Source organism: Pelobates fuscus, chromosome 6 (genome assembly GCF_036172605.1).
Source record: "Pelobates fuscus isolate aPelFus1 chromosome 6, aPelFus1.pri, whole genome shotgun sequence".
Taxonomy (NCBI): Eukaryota; Metazoa; Chordata; class Amphibia; order Anura; family Pelobatidae; genus Pelobates; species Pelobates fuscus.
In genome coordinates this window covers 36,015,867-36,036,916 of record NC_086322.1, presented here as the reverse complement: position 1 = coordinate 36,036,916, position 21,050 = coordinate 36,015,867, and the positions used below count along the sequence as shown (strand labels likewise).

The 21,050-nt window shown below is 39.8% G+C and overlaps 1 protein-coding gene across 2 annotated transcripts in view; it reads left to right on the top strand.

The window, feature by feature from the left end:
- Positions 1-21,050, top strand: part of PTPRA (protein tyrosine phosphatase receptor type A) — a 171,294-nt gene that overhangs the window by 89,490 nt on the left and 60,754 nt on the right. Inside the window, exons 4-6 of one of the 2 annotated variants that reach the window (XM_063457602.1) lie at positions 12,386-12,426; positions 15,427-15,511; positions 19,135-19,515. In XM_063457602.1, coding sequence (XP_063313672.1) covers positions 12,409-12,426; positions 15,427-15,511; positions 19,135-19,515 — 484 coding nt within the window. In that variant the 5' untranslated portion in view covers positions 12,386-12,408. The remainder of the gene's footprint in view (positions 1-12,385; positions 12,427-15,426; positions 15,512-19,134; positions 19,516-21,050) is intronic. The other variant, XM_063457603.1, reaches the window with a different exon arrangement.

Below are 21,050 nucleotides of genomic sequence, written 5' to 3'. Positions count from 1 at the left end.
CTTATCACGATAGGTTCACTTTAAGGATATAAGTAGACTTAAGACACATAGGAAGTTGAGATCAAGGGTCATGATCTCTCTAAAAATAGCTTAGGTTCCCAACCCAGTCCTCAATGCACAGCAGTGGTCCAGATTTTGTAGGTATTCCTAACAAAGTAGTATTATCACATGCCTACATCCTAGACTGTTGGTGTTTTTCTAAAAAAAAAAAATGTTTTACATTTGTGTTTTATTGGAGTTTGTACCTACAACATACATCTTTTTCATTATATGAGAAAAGTAATATAGGTTTGGAGAAAATCAACAATCTGGAGCATGGAGTGTCATTATAAAAGACATATAGAACACATTATGCGGAGAATAGCACGAGAACACAATAACACTGCCCATCTTGGGTTGTAGATTGGGGAAGTGGAGGTGTGAAAACCACACAGCACAGAGTGCCAGGCCTACGCCTAGTGATTTGCTTCTAGGCAGTGATCGCTGCCACTAGGTATGGTTCAGCGGTTGACTGTGGGTTATTCTCCCCAGGGCTTCCCCTCTTCTTTTTAGATTTCCCCTTGACTGGGTGGCATTCCCATCAAGCCCCCTGGGGGACTATTAGAAAGCCCTTCACTCCCCATCTGTATTTGACCGACTGGTCCCTCAGCATCCTGGTGATCGGGCCAGCATTCTCCTCTCAGTCAAGACCAAAAAAGGTACGTCACTGTATATGGACACCAAGCAGTCCCTATAGGGCACCTTTCCTAGTATTCTGGATTGTTTCAGGATAGCGGTCCTCACCTCTACGTCTTTTCTGACTACAATGGTGTCTCTTTGGGCTGCAAGTGGTGCTGTAGCGGATTTGCACACTTGGAATGCTGACACTATCAGTAGAGAGTCATTGCTCCCCTTGCTTTCCATCGAGGAAATCAGCCCCTGGATGAACGGCAGTATGGTTTCACCACCCACCATTTCTGGAATACCACGTAGGCATATATTTTGGCGTCAATGTCTGGCCTTCAGTGTGGCTACCACTGAATTAAGGTGTTATGCCTGTTGGGCAAGTCCCTCAAGCTGGCATTTTGTCTCCTGCAGCTGACCATCTCTGGCAGTCTCTCTCTCTCCTCCACTTCTTTGATCTTCTGGTGGATGACTCCAATCTCTGCATGGGCCTCCATGAGGTCTGCTTTCTATATTTTCCTCATGTCAATCAGGAGCCTCCTGATATCCCCCCTGGTGGATGGAGCCGAGTCTTCCTCCGATTCAGAGGTCTGATATGCTCCGCCGGCTTGGGGTGAGGTAAGCTGTCTCTCCTCCTCTTGCAAATCTTCCAAGGATTCTGAGCCTCGGGCGCCATCTTGGGAGCCACTGGTGGTGTAGGCCTCTCGAAGGAGTGATGAATGTCAGGTAGGCGACGGCTTTCTAAGTGTTGCTGTTTTTTATTCTTGTGCCCCATCGTGCACTCTGTGGGGGGTTGAGAAGAGTCTCAGGCTGGATATTTTCGCAGCCTTATTCACTTTATTGTGGGGTCGCATTGGAGCCTCACAGATAGACGTCTTTTCGAGTGTTTGGCTGGCCACGCCCCCAGCTGTTGGTGTTTTTAAGGATTGTGAAGCACTGCTATACTGACAGAGGTCCAAAGATCCATAGATTTCAATTCTTACAAAGGACCACATCTCTTAAAAGAGATTTCATTAAAAAATAAATTGTTTTATTAGTGATTGGAAAATTTTATTTTTTTTTACAACCGTTTTTTACAACTGAAGAATGGGTTGCAGTGTTGGTGCCATGGGCATAATTTCGGTCCCTGCTAAAAAGTCTTGAGAACCATTGGTGCAGACGGCATCAAATAAAACTAAAACCAATTTGATTAACTACCTTAAATAGTAATTTTCACATCAGTACATGTCTGTTTTTTGTTTCGTTTTTGAAGGTTGGGGGTGGGTGTAGATGTTGTTTTTTTTTGTTTGTTTTTTTTTTAAACCACCTGCCCATATAAAGTAAGGTATATAAAAAAATAATATATCTATGATGAAAGCCACGGACGTTGGCTGAAACGTCGATCATATTTTAAAGGAATGAAATAAAAAGGAAATTGTTTTAAAGAAACAAAGACCGTGAGTGCAAGCCTCTTTTTCAATATTTGTATATCAATCTATGACATTGGCTAAAGTGCACCAGGCAATTATTGCACTAAAGTATGTGTGCAAGGATATAAAGGGACAATATATATATATATATATATACACAATTGCTTATATAGTGCCTGCATATTCCTCAGTGCTGTACAAAGATAAACAAGTAAACACGACAAACTATTCTAACAAAGCATGCTTGACTTGACATGCGATAACAGTAGGTGAAGAGGGCCGTGATCAAGCACGCATACAATTTAATAATATAGGATTATTTACATACGACTTTAACAGCATTTCAGGGGCTACAGGCAGATTTATTGCATTGGCATCATTAAATTCAGGTTAATTTCTGTTGTGTTTTTTTTTTTTTGTGTTGTTTTTCTTGTCCAGTTTTGTAAGTTGCCATGGTAACCTGCTGTACGTAGCAATTTGGCTCCGTTCACGAACCTGCAAAGCTTAGGCAAGTCAAAGCCTCGTGTTAGTAGAGTCTTTATAAAAGAAAGCAAATGAATCCGCATCAACAAAAAGGCAAAAAAAAAATAAAAAATCTTAAAACCTGAATAAGTAGCAAAAAAGTGCTTAAATTCTCTTGCTGTTGCTAGTCTGCAGTTCTAATAGGTTTGATACCGAGCAAAAAAAAAGAAAAAAAAAAAAAAAAAAAAGGTTTATATAGGAATGATCTCATGCTGGGAGAAATAGTTTAAAAAGAAAAAAAAAAATCAGATCAGCTTGAATAAGGTCAGCCCCTTCGCTAATCCGGTTGTGGAAATTGAGTTTTTAATTTTGTTTTCAGATTGTGACGTTAAGCTGATTTTTCAAAGCCAGTCTCTATTATAATAGGTTTGTTTATTGTGCAGAGAGAGGTCCTGTGTCATCTTGAGACGAGCATCCGTCTTGTGTTACATCCAGAAGGCAGTCTGAGGTTATTGTAGGAATAGAGCTGACTCGAACAGGGCTTTGTTTTTACATTACTCCTAGTTAAAGCACATCCTCAGTCTTTTATGTTTTTACATTGTACTGCTGAAGGTGGCCCAGTATCTTAGTGTGGGGTTGCTTGTAACAGTTGATGGGGCGTCTTCTAGTGATACCAAAATTATGCTTTTTGAATATCATTGTGCATGAGCAAAGCAAAGCTGTTTAGGAACCATAGTTTCCTCTATAGTTGTTATTATTTAGAAAACGCCAACAAATTCCGGAGCATTGTACAATAGATGGACAAACAGACATGTATTTGCAACAAGACCAGCTGGACGCGCAGGATCAGAGGGTGTTGAGGGCCCTGCTCATACGCGCTTACATTCTAGAGGAACGTAAGCATAGGTTCCCATTTCATATTCTAATTCGCTAAAATTCTGTTTAAACTAAAAGAAACTGTGGATTCTGTGTTAATAAATACTTTTAAAGGAACACTCTAACATTGTGTATTCATATTTTAGTCATAACTTCAGAATATTCAGTTTTACTATTAAACTTAGCAGCCCTCCTTGGTGAATCTAAAACTCTCTGTTTAATACAATGCTGCCTCGATCATATCATATATGGCAGCTGGTCCGTTCGCTGTGAGATATTCAGTGATGGTTATCTTGGGCTAATCAATATGTTGGGGCACTCAGGTCCATGCGTTACAGTTGCTGCTTTGCCCCATTCAGGTGTTGGTGAGCTTTCACCAGTCCGAGAAGTGGCTGAAACGTCAACCTGTCAATCTTGGACCCTTATTATCATTTTTTCAATGTTTTCTGCAACTAGCATAGTATAGCAGCAAGTAGTGAGAAGTAAAAGAAAAAGGAAACACGCTTCTTCTACATATTCTAATGTTTTTCCTTGCACACTGCATAAAGAAAACTATTATTCTAGGCCATGTAAGAGATACAGGCCCTCTCTTTCTTGTTTCTAAGTGACTATTGTTCGGTTCGTATACTTTTTCAAATTGATAAAATATATTAATTTATTGAATTATATTGTTTTGTATTGTATCTAAAAATAATTTTCAATAAAATATTTAAAAAGAAAATTATTATTATTTCCTATATAGTGTCACCAAGTCTTGTCCATTGCAAAAACGTAACAAAATACTGTTTGCAAAACCATGAATACTTAGAAATTGTTATAAGGACTACATAGGCAATTCTAGAGACCTGTTTGCATACACATGGCATGATATAATCATTAAACATTACATGGGTTTATTGTATCTGGGTCACTGTAATTCACATGATCTATTTATTTATTTTTTAACCAGATGTCTGCTTTTCAAGGTATACCATAAATCTGTGCATTGTCCTAATCATATTTTGTTCAACCAGTGATGATCTGATTATATCCGCGGTGACATGGCGGGTATAATGGAACTCGGCACTTGTCAGGACAAATTACAAGACACCAATCTTGGCATTGTCGTGGTCTTAAGAGCTTTTGGAGTCTTTGTGTTCAAACAAAGGGGTCGAGGTACTTGTTAAACCTCTTTTGGCTGAGTTAAGAAGGCTCATCTTATAGGAAAGACTAATAACATATAATTCCTATATTAAAGCAGTTTAAGAGAAAATCTATTAACTAAACCCATGCAGGCTCTATAAATGAGAAGGACTCTTAGGGGTACAATAAACCATTGCTTAGAAAACCCCAACAAATTCCGTAGCATTGTTCAATAGGTGGACTAACCAACATGTATTTGCAACAAGACGAGCTGGACGTGCAGGAACAGAGGGTATTGAGGGCCCTGCTCAAACAAGCTCACATTCTAGAGAATCCCCTTCTCCCTAGGAGTCATGCCTGTCTGCCATGCCACATTAGGTACTTTTTGGCTATGACTTTCTCATGTCCAGTAAAGACCTGGTACATCCCTTACAGAGATCCCATCTGAACTTGGTGGAACTATACTTTAACCTTACTGACTGCCTGCAAAGCTGGGTCTTGCTAGCATTTCTTTTGATATGAGTGCCTTGCTTAACCCTGTTTTGGTGATTAATATTTGTTTTTGATTAGCAGGAGTCTTAAAGCACTGAGAAACGGCTAATCACATAGCCTCTCCATTAATAACCCCTCATCATTTAGCTGTTACTTGTGTACATTGATAGTGCTCACCATTTATTTATACCTCCTCGGTCTGACATACTACCAATCGATCTGGTACCTATGGTAATCTACCCACACTGACATGTCTGCCACCACCAAGCTGATACCTACCAACAGTGGTATTGCTGCACGCCTACTAGCTGGGACATATTCACATAATTATTACTGATTACTGTCTACCTGGTAACCATGGGTTAGTTCCACTCCGACGTTGGTTGTTGTTATTATTGCCATTTATATAGTGCCAACAGATTCTGTTGCGCTTTACAATATTATGAGAGGGGGGGGGTGTTAACTATAAATAGGACAATTACAAGAAAACTGCAAGCACTCCAACCGAGCTTACACTCTAGAGGAGGTGGGGTATAAAACACTTTAAGACAGGAAATGGCAAATTAGGTGGGAGTGAAGCAGCGCTGGAGGAGATAGCAAAGTGCTGCCCTTTAGGAGAGAGCAAGAGACAGGTATGTGAGGTATAGGTAACTCTGGGAGGCCATAAGCATTATTAAAGAGTTTTTTTAAGGCACTTCTTAAATGATTGAAGACTAGGGGAGAGTCTGATGGCCGTAGGCAGGCTATTCCATAGGAAGGGAGCCGCCCGCGAATAGTCCTTCAAGCGTGAGTTGGCCATACGGGTGCGAGCATTGGACAGGAGGAGGTCACGGCACAGCGGAGGGACCAAGAAGGGTTATATCTATGGATTTGTGAAGAGAGATAAGAGGGACTAGAATTGTTCAGTGCTTTATAGGTATGGGTTATCACTTTGTATTGACTCCTGTAGGATACAGGAAGCCAATGTAAGGACTGACAGAGGGCTGAGGTGTAAGAGGACCGACTAGAGAAGAAAATCAGTCTGGCAGCAGCATTCATTACAAACTGTAACGGGGCAATACGGCTTTAGGGAAGACCAATCGGGAGAGGGTTACAATAATCCATGCAGGAAATTACTAGAGCATGGACAAGCTCCTTGGTAGCATCTTCTGTAAGAAAGTGGTGGATGCGGGCCATGTTTTTAAGTTGGAATCTACAGGATTTGGCAACATACTTTATTCTGGCCTCACATCCAGTATGTTGCCAAGACAGGATAGACTTATGTGGATACCACTAACTTGAAGGGAGAACGAAAGAGTAGGAGGAGGAAAGACAAGGAGCTCAGTTTTAGAGAGATTGAGTTTCAGAAAGCGGGATTGCTTCCAATCAGAGATGAAAGAAAAGCAAGCAGTGACACGTTGCAGGACGGCAGGGGAGAGGTCCAGGAAGGAGAGATATATCTGGGTGTCATCAGCGTACAGGGGGTAGTGGAATCCGAATCAGGTAATAAGTTTGCCAAGAGAGGCAGTATAAAGAGAAAATAGAAGAGGACCAAGGACAGAGCCTTGGGGGACTCCAACCAAGACAGGGCGAGGGGAGGAGGTATCATTGGAAAAGGCAACACCAACTGAGCTTTTGGAGAGATGAGAGGAAAACCACGAGAGGACAGAGTCACAGAGACAGAGTGATTGAAGAGTTTGAAGAAGAGCATGATCAACAGTGTTAAAGGCAGCAGAGAGGTCATGAAGAATTAGTATGTAGTAGTGGCCTTTGGATTTAGCTGTGATTAGGTCGTTGGTAACTTTGATAAGAGCAGTCTCAGTAGAGTGATCACCACCCCAAACAGAAGCATGAACTAATGAGAGAGGATAAGTATGAATGTTTGGCGAGGGCAAGGGCTGCGCTGTATGAACACAATATGATCTATATTGTAAACTATAGGCAACACCTATAGATTTCTGAGGTGGGCGGCACCTAAAGACCCTAAACATAGCAGTTTCGCTGCAGGGTTAACCCTAGATGGACCTGGCACCCAGACCACTTCAGCTCAATGAAGTGGTCTGGGTGCCTATAGGGGTCCTTACCCCCGCAGTGGTAATTACCAATAATTACCTTGCAGGATTAAGTCCTCCTCTAGTAGCTTTCTACCAGACAGCCACTAGAGGGACATCCGGGTTCTTAGATGACTGTTGGTTGTCTAAACAACGCTGGATGTCCTTGTGATATGCATGAGGACCTCCAGCGTCGCCGGAATCGCCATAGGAAAGCATTTAATTGCAAGCGCATTACGTCTCCTCCAGTGGTGGAGGGGGGCGTGGGCAGAGCTGAGCCAGCACCGAGGGGCTGAAGTGACTGAAGCGTTTATTAACCCCTTCAGCGCCGCGGGAGGCGGGCCTTGACAGAGAGGGAACTACAGTGTTTTCCTGGCACTATTGTCTCCCTTTAAAACAATCGGTTGTCTTAAAAGGCCATGTAGCATATCGGATTATATTTATTGAAATAGCAAGCCTTGTGAATAAAAAAAAAAATACGTAAAATAAAAAGATCTGGTGATTAGCGTTTTACAAGCCACAGAAACAATGATTTCTAGATGCCTTGGGTTTAGCCCACGGTGACTGCTTTATTTTTATTTTTTTTTTAAATTTTTTAAATGTAACCTTGTAGCATGCTTTGCATGCAGTGTGCGCATCTCTCTGATCATTTGTGGGTTATTTACATTCAAGAGAGAATGTTCCTTAGAATGCCAATATGGATAATGTAAAGTCTGCTAGTAAAAAAAAAATATCCATTGAGGGAGGGACGCTTCTCAGGGATGAACAAAATGAATATGGAGATTCATCACAAAAGTCAGCAAAGAGCCAAATGATTAATTAAGAAAAAAACCTAATCTAGTGTACCATATCCTGGGTTGCCATGCCAACCGAAAGTTAAGTTCTGACTCAATTGCCCTTAGATGCTGGGAAGCGTAGCTTCCTGAACCATAAACGGCACTGCTTAGTGCTTATGTCAGATTTCCTCCCACTTCTCTGCACATTGATGTGGAATTGGCTCATTCATAAGGAAATTAGCAGAAAACTGGTATTCATTCAATGTGTCAGAGGCTGCTGGAGTTGTAGAGAGAGAGTGTGAGGAAAACTTGTATTTTAGAGATTAGACTCTCGCTATTTTTTCATTAACCCTGTGGTGACTTCCAAAGGAGATTTGAAAGCCATTGCAGATTGAAATAATCTGTGTTGTATGAAGCTTTGGTGTTGAAAGGGTCACACGAGTGCCCCGTGGTTAGACGCACTAACATTTTCAATTTCACTTGATCAGCCTTTGTTAGTCTGCAGGTTCACAAAAGGTCTCCGTCACATCAGCTGAAAATCAAGCGAGTGATGAATAGGAGGAGCCATTAAACTCTAAATACAATAGTCTTGACAAAGACTTTCTCATGGCCACTGGATAAAGGTACCATCTCCATACAAGAGGATGGTGGTGATAGAGGGACCCCAATTTTATAGGTTGTTTGCTGCCTTGTTACACCTCACCCTCCTTATCCGTTTAGAGCTTCCCTCCCTTTTTGAGTTATTTTTACTACCTCCATACATTAGTGCTGCAAAGAGTTTGTCGCAAGAGATTGACGCAAATCTGTCTTCAAGCTACGTTGTTACAAATTGGGAGAAATACAGTTTTCTGCCTTTGGAAGGCCCAATTTCCTATCACATGGACAAGTGTGCACCTTAAGATAAATGTGAGTTTGGAAACCGTAATACTAACGTGTTTTATTTGTTGTTTTTTTTTTTTTGTGGTGGGGGGCTAAATTGTTTTGTACGCAAATGTTTTGGCCCTTAGCTGTCTTGGCACCCCTGGCTGTGACTCAGACAGACGGTCCCTGTTACTTCCTGGTTTGTTTAGCTCAGTAGAGGCAGCAATAGCTCAAAGCACCTGCTTTGCAAAGACTTCTCATTGAGCTGCATTGGGAGTTTGTGATTGGACAGTCACATAAAGTCTGGGCAGAGTGAGAATGGGAAGTCTTGCAAAGGCTGCAGATGAGATCTGCAGCTTTTAGATATACCTTAAATGAAAAGAATGCATAATTAAATGTTTGCATGTTTTCCATGCAAACATGTCTAGTAAATGGTCTCATAAAAAAAAAAGTGTTTGAGCAGCCCCTTTAAGAACAACCCTGAAGATTAAAATTCAGGGTGCCTAGTACTTTTCTCCAACGAGGCCTCCCCTGGGACCTGTGATCTACAGAACCGATTTTACAAGGAGAAGATGCTTGATGTTAAATTAGTACAGTGTAAGGGTGTCATTGAACATTCTCATGTTGCACTTTCTGCGTGCTTAGTTTTTGATGTCCAGAGAGGTGGGATAACCAGAGCACCTAAACGTGACAGCAGCATAGGGCCCTAATATCAGCACTCCAGTAGTGTTTGAGTTTATTCCATTTATGTGCGCCAACATATCACACTGATGGACACGGCAGTTGCATTGGAAAACACAGCGACCTAGCAAATCATACAGACTTGAGCTTAGTGTCTTTGTGATGCACATACTACATCTGCGTTATTTGATTGGGTATAGCTTTAAAATTAATGTTAAACGAGAAGCGAGCCACGTGATCTCGTTGCATCATTTCTGGAATATCATTCTCATTTGCCCTTTGTTTAAAATGCTCTAACAATCGTATTAATTGCAAAGAGCACGTAGAAAATCCAAAATCCACAGAGCTGAATCTAATTCTTGGGCAATATTTTTGATGAGATTGGATTGCATTTCAGATTTTGATCGCAAATTAAAATGGGACAAGAAGCACAGGCCGAGAACTATACACGCAGACTGTTGCACATTACTGTAATATAAGGCGCCGGTAGGGGGGTGGGTTGAAAGATTGGGTTATTTAACAAAACAATGTTTATTCAAGCAGAATTATAGGTAGAAGTTTCACTTGAATGATACATATTTTTAAAGTTAAGTGCAGTTTAATTATATCTGATGGGAAAGACATTAACTCGTGTAACAGTCTGGCTGACGGCAATTTGTAAGACAATTGCTTCAAAGTACACATATATGTCTTACACATTCTGCTTGAAGATCAGTTTTCATAACCTTACTGTTAGTTTCAATAACTGCACTTGGGACTATTCACACTGCGGTTGTGTATGCAAATCAAGCAAGTGGAAACAAAAAGTATTTGCAAGAGTAAATTGGTGGTGGAGTAATACTTACACTGCCTCAATCCACAGGATAAATGTTTTTATATATATATATATATATATATATATATAGTGGTGCCTCGGTTTACAAAAAAAATTTGCAATACAAAGCAAGTTTCCCCAGGATGCATTGCGCCTGGGAGGTTTATAGCGCTACACTTGTGCAGACTGGAGTCTGTGGGTAGCACGTGGCATCGTAGTGGTTTTCATCGAGTTTTGGAGCTATTCTGGAAATTGTTTGCAGTGGTTTTTGGAACTTTTTGGGTGCATTTCTCAAGCGGTAGAAAGGTAAGGAGCTGAGCTTCATCGTTTGTATGCATTTTACTGTGTGTTCTGCGTTGTGGGTTGATTTCCATGCCAGCTCATTTTGAATTTTTATCCTGACCTCCAGAACGGATTAATTGGTTTTCAATGCATTCCTATGGAAAACCGTGTTTCGGTTTACACATTTTTCACAATAAGAAACGTCCCGGAGAACACATTAGAGTCGTAATATATAAATAAATAAATACAATTATTTATATATATATATATATATATATATATATATATAATTGTATTTATTTATTTTTGTTGATTGAGTGTGTATTGGTTCATGATGTGTCCACATCTTGCAAGCTACAACTAGCCCATGTGGACTAATTGGCAAAACTAATACTATTCAGATTTATTCTTAAAGAATGCATTGGGCGTCATATGTTAAGCAAAATATATCATACACTTAACTAACTTCTCACTCACAGACATTAATACATGGCTATTCAATCTCCCACCACATATATATATATATATACACTGTTAAAAACTATTCACTCTCATATATACACGTAGCTACTACTGACTCCCTTACATTTACACACGCAGTTACTACCCACTCCCTCACATATTCACACAGCTCCTACAAACTCCCTCACATATACACACGCAGCTACTACCAACTCCCTCACATTTATACATGCAGCTACTAATAACTCCCTCACATACACATGCAGCTACTACCCACTTCCTCACATATATATGCAACTACTACTAATTACCTCACAAATACACACAGCTACTACCCACTTAATGACATATATATGCAACTACTACTAATCCCCTCACATATACACACGTAGCTACTACCCACTCCCTGACATATACACACGCAGCTACTACTAATTCTCTCACATATATACACACAGTTAATACTACCTCCCTCACATATACACATGCAACTTCAAACACATTCAATCTCCTATTTGCACGCAGCAGAAACCCACTCCCTCACATATATACATACTCTGCCAGATCAGCTTTATTAATTGCAGCAGTTTAATACAAGTACAATATTTTAGGTTTCATTTAGTAAATAGGTCTTAGAGTGATTGAGTTTTGATTAGGTGACCCAAAAAGAATGAATGGATTAAAGAACCCTGATTGGTCATAGAATGACACAGTGGGACCCTACTGGTCTGCAATAGTTAATGCATGCCCAGTTATTTAAACCATATCCTAACAGTTTTAACCCGCGAGCTGAGAATTATGGAAAAAATCCATTTGTCAGTCACCGAGCATTTCTGTTTTCATGGTATCTTTAATATAATTTAGAGACTCAAACTGTTAGCCGCCAGTAACAGGAGGACCACATTATACGTTACTATTTTTATTTATTTATTTAAATTACTAACCTGTATTTTGGGTAGCAGTGACATGGTGGCATCTTAAATATAATTTTTTTTTTCTCACTTTTTTTTCTCCTTTTAATACAAAATGTTAACTAACCTGTTATGTAACTTGAATATATCTGTTGGTTGTGTTGGTCGAACAGATTGTTTGAGTTCACAACCTGAAATCTTGCATCTGGCTGTCTAACTGCATTAGAGACATGGCTTGCTGCCGCTCTTGGTTACAAGCGCATATTAAATCACAAAACTGTTTTGGAGAAGCTATATTCAGTTTGCTTCCAAACCCAGTACAACATTACAGGCTTGTGAATAAATTGAGTCAGGAACAAAATTGGAAACCTGTGTCCTCTCAGTGGGCTGCCAGAGACCCCTTCCAACAATATATTTTATTTTTATCACAATTAAGTAATGGTTCACTGAATTAATTTAATTGAAGAATGAGTTTTCAACGTTAATGCCATGTAAAAAAAAAAAACAGTTTCCCTGTATAATTCTTTTTTTTTTTTTTTAAAAGGTGAAGAACCTCTGCTACAGATTATGGGATCACAAGAGCAGGTTAGCTAATCAATCTCATCCACTTTTGCTCATCTTACTTTCCATTGTGCTGTGTCTTTAAATGACGACTTCACGCACCATAGACACTACGGTTATAGTATGAGTGCTTTGGGGCACCCCAGATGGAAGTAGTCCAGTAGGAATGGTTTTATGAGGTGTACTCCATTGCCACTCCTCCCTGTCTCTCTCCTTCAAGTGCGAAGAGCACTCCCTGGGAGTGTGCGCAGATTTCTGCCTTGCTAAGCTCAGACCGAGAGCTTCCGGCTACAATTCAGGTAGAGAGCAGTTGCTGGCGAAGTCCAATTGAGTAGTTGAACCGTTCTAAAATGGTCGGGGACTACTTAAATGGGGGTGGTACCAGAGCAGTCTTGTCACCATAACAAACAGACATAATTTCCTCTGACCGAAAACAATCGATAAATATTGACTGTTTTCAGGTGGTTCTTTTTTCCTTTCTCTAATTCTGGCTAGATTTAATGCTGTAATAGTTTTTTTATGTAGCCAAACCCAATAAACATTTGATGCAAGACTGCCAATCAATATGCTTTATAAGCACATTTATCGACCTTATTCAGAAGGAGAGGGATTTCAGGAAGGACAAAGGAGGCACAGAGGGCACATTGCCACTGCCTCCAGACTGACCATAGAAGCACCTCCAGTGGTAGTCTGAGCACTGGCCTCTAGAGGTGTACCTAGGCCGTAATGTAAACACTGAAAAGGCTGTTTTAACAGCAAAAAGCCTGCAGGGACGGGATAAAGATACCAGAACGACTACATTAAGCTGTAGTTGTTTTGGTGACTATAGTGTCCCTATTAAAAAAATAAATAAAAAAGTTCCAGTTGTGGATAGTTTTATGCATTAGATTACGTTTTATTAATGGATTTATTCACATTGTGCTGTTCTGATCCGACAACCTAGATGCTACTCAGTTTTAGCCTAAATGTTTCAATGGATGTCAACTAACAATTTAATTCCACTAAATGACATGATGGTGAAGTAATACAATATTAACTTGTTACAGTTGTGGTTCTGTGTAAATGATGGTAGACATGTATAGCATACATTCATTTTAACACCGAAATAGATGACTACAAAATCAGTCCTAAATGTGGGTGTGAATAACTTATTGCTGGATGTTATTTCTCTGAAATTGTATACAGTAAAAGATTTTTGTAGTTTTGCACTCTACTCCCCTTTTTGTTGATTTCTACACTTTTATTTTTCTTTAACTTTTCTCGTTGTGTGTGGTTTGGTGGTTTTAAACTTTCCCTTCTATTCTCAAAAAAACATGTTTTTTTTTTTTTTTTACTTATTGTTTTGGTGTTTTGAAGACAAGTTAACCGTCACCACTAAATCAGTGTCTGTGGATGACCGTTGACAGCACAGTTGTGTTTTTGTGTGTTATCAATGCTTACAGCAAGAAACACATTTTTATTCTGTGTGTTTGCTGACCGCACAAGGCGATTTCCAAATATTCAGTTGACACTTTTTGGGTGTTTACTTTAATCTTGACATATGAACACATATTAAGATATCTCTCTTATATCAATAAATTAAATGTAAGATGCTGCTTTTTATCCCCTTTATTTTATTACTCCGTATTAAAAGATCGTATAGTATACCACACAATTTCCGCATTTTGTTACTTTGTCTCTGTAAAGTGAGTATTACACAGGCACAATGTACAGGTGATCCACAATTTTTAATACATTAAACAGACCATGCATAAGTAACAACAGGTACCCCATAAGGTGGCTGCCCATGGGCCAGGTTCAGACAGGCCTGGTCCTACGGCTCTGGCTGTGAGGGGGCCATCCTTGAGTCAGCAAGGAGAGTAAACTTACTTGACAAGCCCCCTTGTTTCTTTGAGAGCATTGTGGTCCACACCAAAATTGAGCTTCCTAGAGGCCCCTCAATGCTTCTTAATGACAGAGCTCTGGCACTGCGAGGGAGCTCTTAAAGTGGTCTGCAATTGGAAAGGGTGCAGACCACAAAACATCCCCACCGGAGCACCAGGCTTCCAGCACACCTTTCACTGGACCACAAAGGATAACACCCCACCACCCCTCCTGCCAAAAGGTAGTCGTGTTTGTGTGTACACACACTACAGTTCACCCTCAACACAGACCACGCTCTCAACACTCAACCAGCATACACATCCCACACTTTGCTCCTCACACACAGCTCTTAGACTTCTTGACACACCAACACTGAGACACCACACTCTCTCATACACACACAAGCACAACAATCTATTTCCCTCACACACATGCAACACAGCCAGCACATGTGCACAACACTCACAAGGACACAGTCCAGGGCTCTAGAAGAGGGGCTCTAATCTGGCATGCTGCAATCTTAATCCAGTTGAAAATATTGCAATTACCCCAAAAAATAAATAAAACGTAACGTTTCAAAAGCTGCACTGGGAAGTCTGTGATTGGACAGCCACAGAAAGTCTGGGCGAGGAGGGTTGCACAGGCTGCAGACAAGAAAACTGCAGCTTTTTTGCAAGTTGTTTATAGAAATCCCCAATGAATTAATGCATAATTAAATGTATGCATGTTTTCATTGTTGGCATATCTACTAAACTGATTTATTTAGTTATTTTCTAAACCCAGGAATATTAATGAAAAATACATTTAGGTACAAAATGAGAGCAGTATTTTATGGTTTCATGATGCTATTTGTGACTGTTCTGCCTCTGTGTTTTTGAGGTGCACTCATCATACAGGGTATCTGTTAGTGTATGTTAGTACACAAGATAACACATCCAAACTGGAATGATCAGCAAGGCTGGGCAAAACCCAAATATGGCTTACAGATCTCTAAATTCCATGTATAACTATTTCATGTCATCAGTAAACGTAGTGTTGTATTTTTGTGTTGTGTTTTTTTTTTCTCACTTTTTATTGTGTTCACAATATAAGATTGTTTTTAAGTATTTGTCCATGCTGTATACTAGGCTGATTTTCCTGTACATCTTCTGTGTATTCCAGAACACTATGGATTTCTGGTTTCTGCTCATATTTCTAGTAAGCAGTGCGATATGCCAGGATGTGGACAATGCAACCACCACCACAGGTAAGACAGCTGACAGAAGCATCTAGAATTAGTTCTAAATTATCTCATCTAAATTAGCCTGAATATTGAAATTCGGTTTTCAGTTTTCCACAATTCACTGTTTGGGGAAAATACTAAATCGAAAGTGCTAGAATGCAGAGCCTCATACACACAATCCCGATTTTATTTCAAGGACCACCCTCCAGTATAAATCGTCAAACCACTTCAGACTATTTTAACTTCTTACCTGGGTTCCTCCAGGGCTGCCTCCTCACCTCCTCTTGTCTGCTTTGGAGAGCTGAGAGCTTCTATTAGATCTCCTGAGCTAAGTCCTGCAGTGCCGGGCTAGCTCAATGGCTCAATGATCAGCTGACACTGACCCGGTAATGCAGTACTTGGGCCAGCGAAGAGCGCTTCCGACTGAGAGGTGTCAGGGAGTAGTGTTCTAAAACAGTTTGACTATTTACATTATGAGATGTCACTGCCAGGGCATTCCTGAGACCATGACCACTACAGCAAACTATAGTGCTTAAGGTGTGTGGAATGTTCCTTTAAGACATTTATATTGGCTCATGCCTGTTTTTTTCCAGTAACGTCTTGCACCATAGCTCCACCTGCTGGTCTCTCCCATTAAACGTCTTCGCACAGATTATATTATTATACACACATACACTGCTCCCCCAGTTAAATAATTAGAGCCTCCTTCACATGCGACAATATCTGCTTGAAGAAAATTAATGTGAAATATTGGAACCAGTGCTTGGATGCCAGAAATCACTCCCATTCATTTGCAAAATGTTAAAGGGACACTCAAAGTACCACAACCAGTACAGTTTTCTGTAGTGGTTATGGTGTCAAGAATACCCAGGCACTATCCCGCAGTAAGATTGCAAGCTCTTCTAGCGCAATTTTACACTTTCTGGGTCCTGGGAATGCCATTTCCGATCCATGGAACTGCTACTGAGCCCTGAACTACACATCCCATAAATCACTGGGATATTTTGCTTTCATTGTGACAATAGGAAGACAGGCTGACACTACTGTCCACTACTCCCTAGTCTGGAAAAGCTCACTGCAGGAAACTGCTAATCCTGGGAGATAGTTTACAGATACAGTAACTCTAAATGTGAGCATTTTATTATTTAACGTGTGTTGTAAAACACAAAGCCCAACCTCTCAGATACGTCTCTAATGATGATGTACTATTTTGCATTGTACATCCAACTGCAATGAAATGCTACTAGTGTAGGGTAAACCCTCCCCCTCCGAGAGCCTCCTTTTAACCCCTTAAGGGCCAAACTTCTGGAATAAAAGGGAATCATGACATGTCACACATGTCATGTGTCCTTAAGGGGTTAAAGCAATGCTAGTCTGAATGCGGACGTCACAGGTGGTTTAGAAGTGCTGGACTGTGCCCACCTACACTCCTGACGTCATAATCGGAAATCACCCACCTACACAAACCTATTGTAAACCAAAAGTACTGTATATTCAATCATACATTGGGCTGCTTGTCATTGCTCTTAGACTATGCAAAGAATAGTTACACAGCTATTGTATTTATTGGATATCTAGTACATTCATTAAAAGAGCCATTTAAGCATCGTAACCACTTACAGCATAGTGTAATGACTAATAAGGGTTCAAGCAACAATTATTTCCATAATTAATCCATCCGCCAAATTATTTTTATTTAGTTCTTTTTTCAGCAAATAGAATAAATAAATATATTTAAATATCTGTATGCAGTGACACATAATCAGCTAAACCAACAAGAAGGTGGGGTGCCACCTATATGAGCACCACCGCGCCTGTATAGAGCCTTCATTCTCAGGCTCTGAAAATTGTGAGTTTTCTCTCCTATTTATTTTGCATTTTATTCGTATATCCGTACCATCTGCACTAGCATTTTTTTCTGTGTTTTTATCCCCTTTTTATGGATTCAAGTACACCAGAATCTCCACACTTGATTCAATAAAGTGGAAGCAATTATTGCATGTAAATACTATCTAGCGCACCACCTATTTATTGTTAAGATTCTATCTTGATAATTGTTGGTTTGGTTTTATGTTCAGGTGAGGGGGAAAGGTATAAGTTTATAGGCTCCAGAGTACTTTCACAAAACCTAAAGGTTCATCCTAGCACCCAATGGCCAGGCCCTTGTTCAGCCACAGTGATAATCGGGGTTATTTGCTAGTGATTTGAATGAATTTAAAATGGTGAAACTGAAGATAGAGCTGCAAAGTTTTCCAAATCGACTATTTCGACTTAAAAGGACACTATAGTCACCAAAACAACTTTAGCTTAAAGAAGCAGTTTTGGTGTATAGAACATACCCCTGCAGCCTCACTGCTCAATTATCTGCCATTTAGGAGTTAAATCACTTTGTTTATGAACCCTCGTCACACCTCCCTGCATGTGACTTGCACAGCCTTCCATAAACACTTCCTGTAAAGAGAGCCCTATTTAGGCTTTCTTTATTGCAAGTTCTGTTTAATTAAGATTTTCTTATCCCCTGCTATGTTAATAGCTTGCTAGACCCTGCAAGAGCCTCCTGTATGTGATTAAAGTTCAATTTAGAGATTGAGATACAATTATTTAAGGTAAATTACATCTGATTGAAAGTTAAACCAGTTGTTTTTTTTTTCATGCAGGCTCTGTCAATCATAGCCAGGGGAGGTGTGGCTAGGGCTTCATAAACAGAAACAAAGTGATTTAACTCCTAAATGACAGTGAATTGAGCAGTGAAACCTGAGAGGCATGATCTATACAGTAACACTGCTTCATTAAGCTAAAGTTGTTTAGGTGACTATAGTGTGCCTTTAAAATGTGAATTCATTTCCCAGCAATTTGCAATTTAGTAAATAACCCGTCAGAGTAATCTAACCCAATCTCAGTTCAGCAAGGGAAATTGCCTTTTTACAAATTATTTTTCAAATGACCTTAGGGAAATATCAATGACTGTCTGAACGTGTGAGCATAAAGGAAAAATTTTTAAAATCAATTATGAATAATATCTCTGGGTGCAGTATATTGGCCTAGAAATCTAATTTTCAAAATAAAGCAGACCGTTCTTCTGTGCTATAAATATATATTTTTTCTTTTTCTTTCTTTTCCAAGAATCCAGCTCAAATGTAAAGAGAGAATAAAAAAAAGTGTAATTTTATTACACTTTTACATTTAGCCGCTGAATAAAAAGGGCAATGAGGTGGTGCAAGAAGCGTTGACAAGCAATTGCTCTTGCCGGTATGCACAGTGCTGACGGCCAGGGTATGACGGTGTGATGTTCCATAGTTTCCAAGGTTCTGTCCCTGAAGGGTTTTACAGTTGTAATAAATGAAAGTCCACGTGGCTTGCCCATTTAAGACTACCGTTTGCCATTCAGATTTCAATTTCAAAGACATGTGGTGGGTTTGTTAGGGGAGTTAAATATAACTTGAGGTTAGGGGTTGTCCCTCTTAAATACACTCTTGTACCTGTAGTAGGATGTAATATACATATATCAACAATTAGTTGAAGGTCTATATAAATTCTACTTCATGCTTATCATTTATGATAAACTTATTCAGTGTATTCACATTGTTGCCATTTGTGCATTTTTTTTCTTGACATATTTTTTATGTTTTTGTTTCCTTTTCTTTCAGTTGCTCCGACATTCGCATCCAATTTTACAACTAGCCCATCACAATTAGCTCCACTTGTGAACGTGGAAAATGAGCCTGCTGCCGGCTCAGCCACCGTGGATCTGAAATCAGAAGTTCCTTTCACAACCACAGCAGCTGTGATGCTCGCCCCAACATCAAATGTTACACTCAGTATCTCTACTCTCATTCCCACAAAAAATGATTCTGATCAAAGTAACCAGACTGACTTCACGAACATCACGGCAATTCCTACCACAGCAGAGGCCTTCGGAGGACCAACCACTGTACTCATACCGGTGACGGATGAAAAGACAACCACTGTAGATGTGATGGTTACTACAGCATCAGAAATATCCACAATAGATGGTGTGACGTCTACAGGTAAGGCTTTCTGAACATCTAATGCAAGAATCAAAAGGCAGAATGACATAAAACATCAACAAAAGGTATTTTTAATATTTTCAGCCACTCTCAAGAGTCTTAATTTCTGACAAAAATGTGACAGGAGTTCAGAGATCCTTTTGCACCATTGTACTGTCAATTATAATTTTTTTTGGTAGGGTGTGGTATTTACTGGTATGTGTACCTGAGAGAATTCCAATTTGGTTTCATGTTTTAGTTTTGTTGCCTGTCCTGGGGGAAGTGTCCCATGATGACATTGCATGTCATTTCTTGGTGGTGTTCCTCTGATGACTGACAGGACCTGGAGGAATGCTTGTTGGTTGGTAGACGTGGAGGAGGAAACTGATGGGTATGGGACTGGAAGTGCCTTTTTTTGTAAGGGATATGGATAATTCGTTTTTCGATGTAGATGGTTTTTTTTATTTATTTATTTTTTTAAGATAATTGATTTTAATATTGGAGTGTCTCTTCTCTGGAAATTACACCACTAAATATAAATTTAAAAATGGCATGGTCACATTTATAGCAGTTATTGACAGGTAGCTTGAATGGAGGCCCTCCAGGATAGAACCGTGTGGATTTCTAGGTTTTATTTTATTTTTCTTCACAAAAACATGCTGAGGATAAGCAACAGAATAATACATTTTCTTGCAAGTGATATTCTCCTGAAGAGTGTTAATGTAGTTTGAAGTCACTGCCTATTTTTGAATTAGTTTAATAGAAAATATTGTTCCATTGAGACCCAGATTTTTTTTTCCATTCACTGGTTATTTTACGTTTCTTCTCCTTTATTAGAGACTTATTAATGACATGAGGACCTACAGCCTATTTCAAGAAGTTTGATAATAGAACTGTATGATTCTTAAAGGACCACTATAGGCACCCAGACCACTTAAGCTTAATGAAGTGGTCTGAGTACCAGGTCCAGCTAGGATTAACCCTTTCTTCTATAAACATAGCAGTTTCAGAGAAACTGCTATGTTTATAATAGGGTTAATCCAGCCTCTAGTGTTGTCTCATTGACAGCCTCTAGAGGCACTTCTGCGCTTCTCACTGTGATTTTCACAGTGAGAAGACGCCTGTCCTATGGACTGGCTGAATGCGCGGCATGTGCCGCGCATGTGCATTCAGACCATGACGATGACGAGGAGGAGGAGAGTCCCCCGCCCGGTGCTGGAAAAAGAGGTAAATTTAACCCCTTCCACAATCTAATTGTTACTTTCCTTTAAATTTTTACTAAATGCATTTTAATTTGAAAGGACACTGCTCAGGAGAGTCTTTATTTGTCCAAGTTTTATATCTGCCTAGTTTCGTTACTAGACTTGGTGCAAATTGCTCCAGATATGAGTCTTCATTGCGTGTCTTGGGATAGTTAACCACCTGTTGTAGCCTTCATTAATTGTATCTATTTTAGCTTTTAAATAACAGTGTTATGGCATGAGTCAAGTTGCATGTCATGTGTTCTAAGAACAAGAACAAGCAGTTTTTAAAAATTGTTCTCCATCATTTTGGTT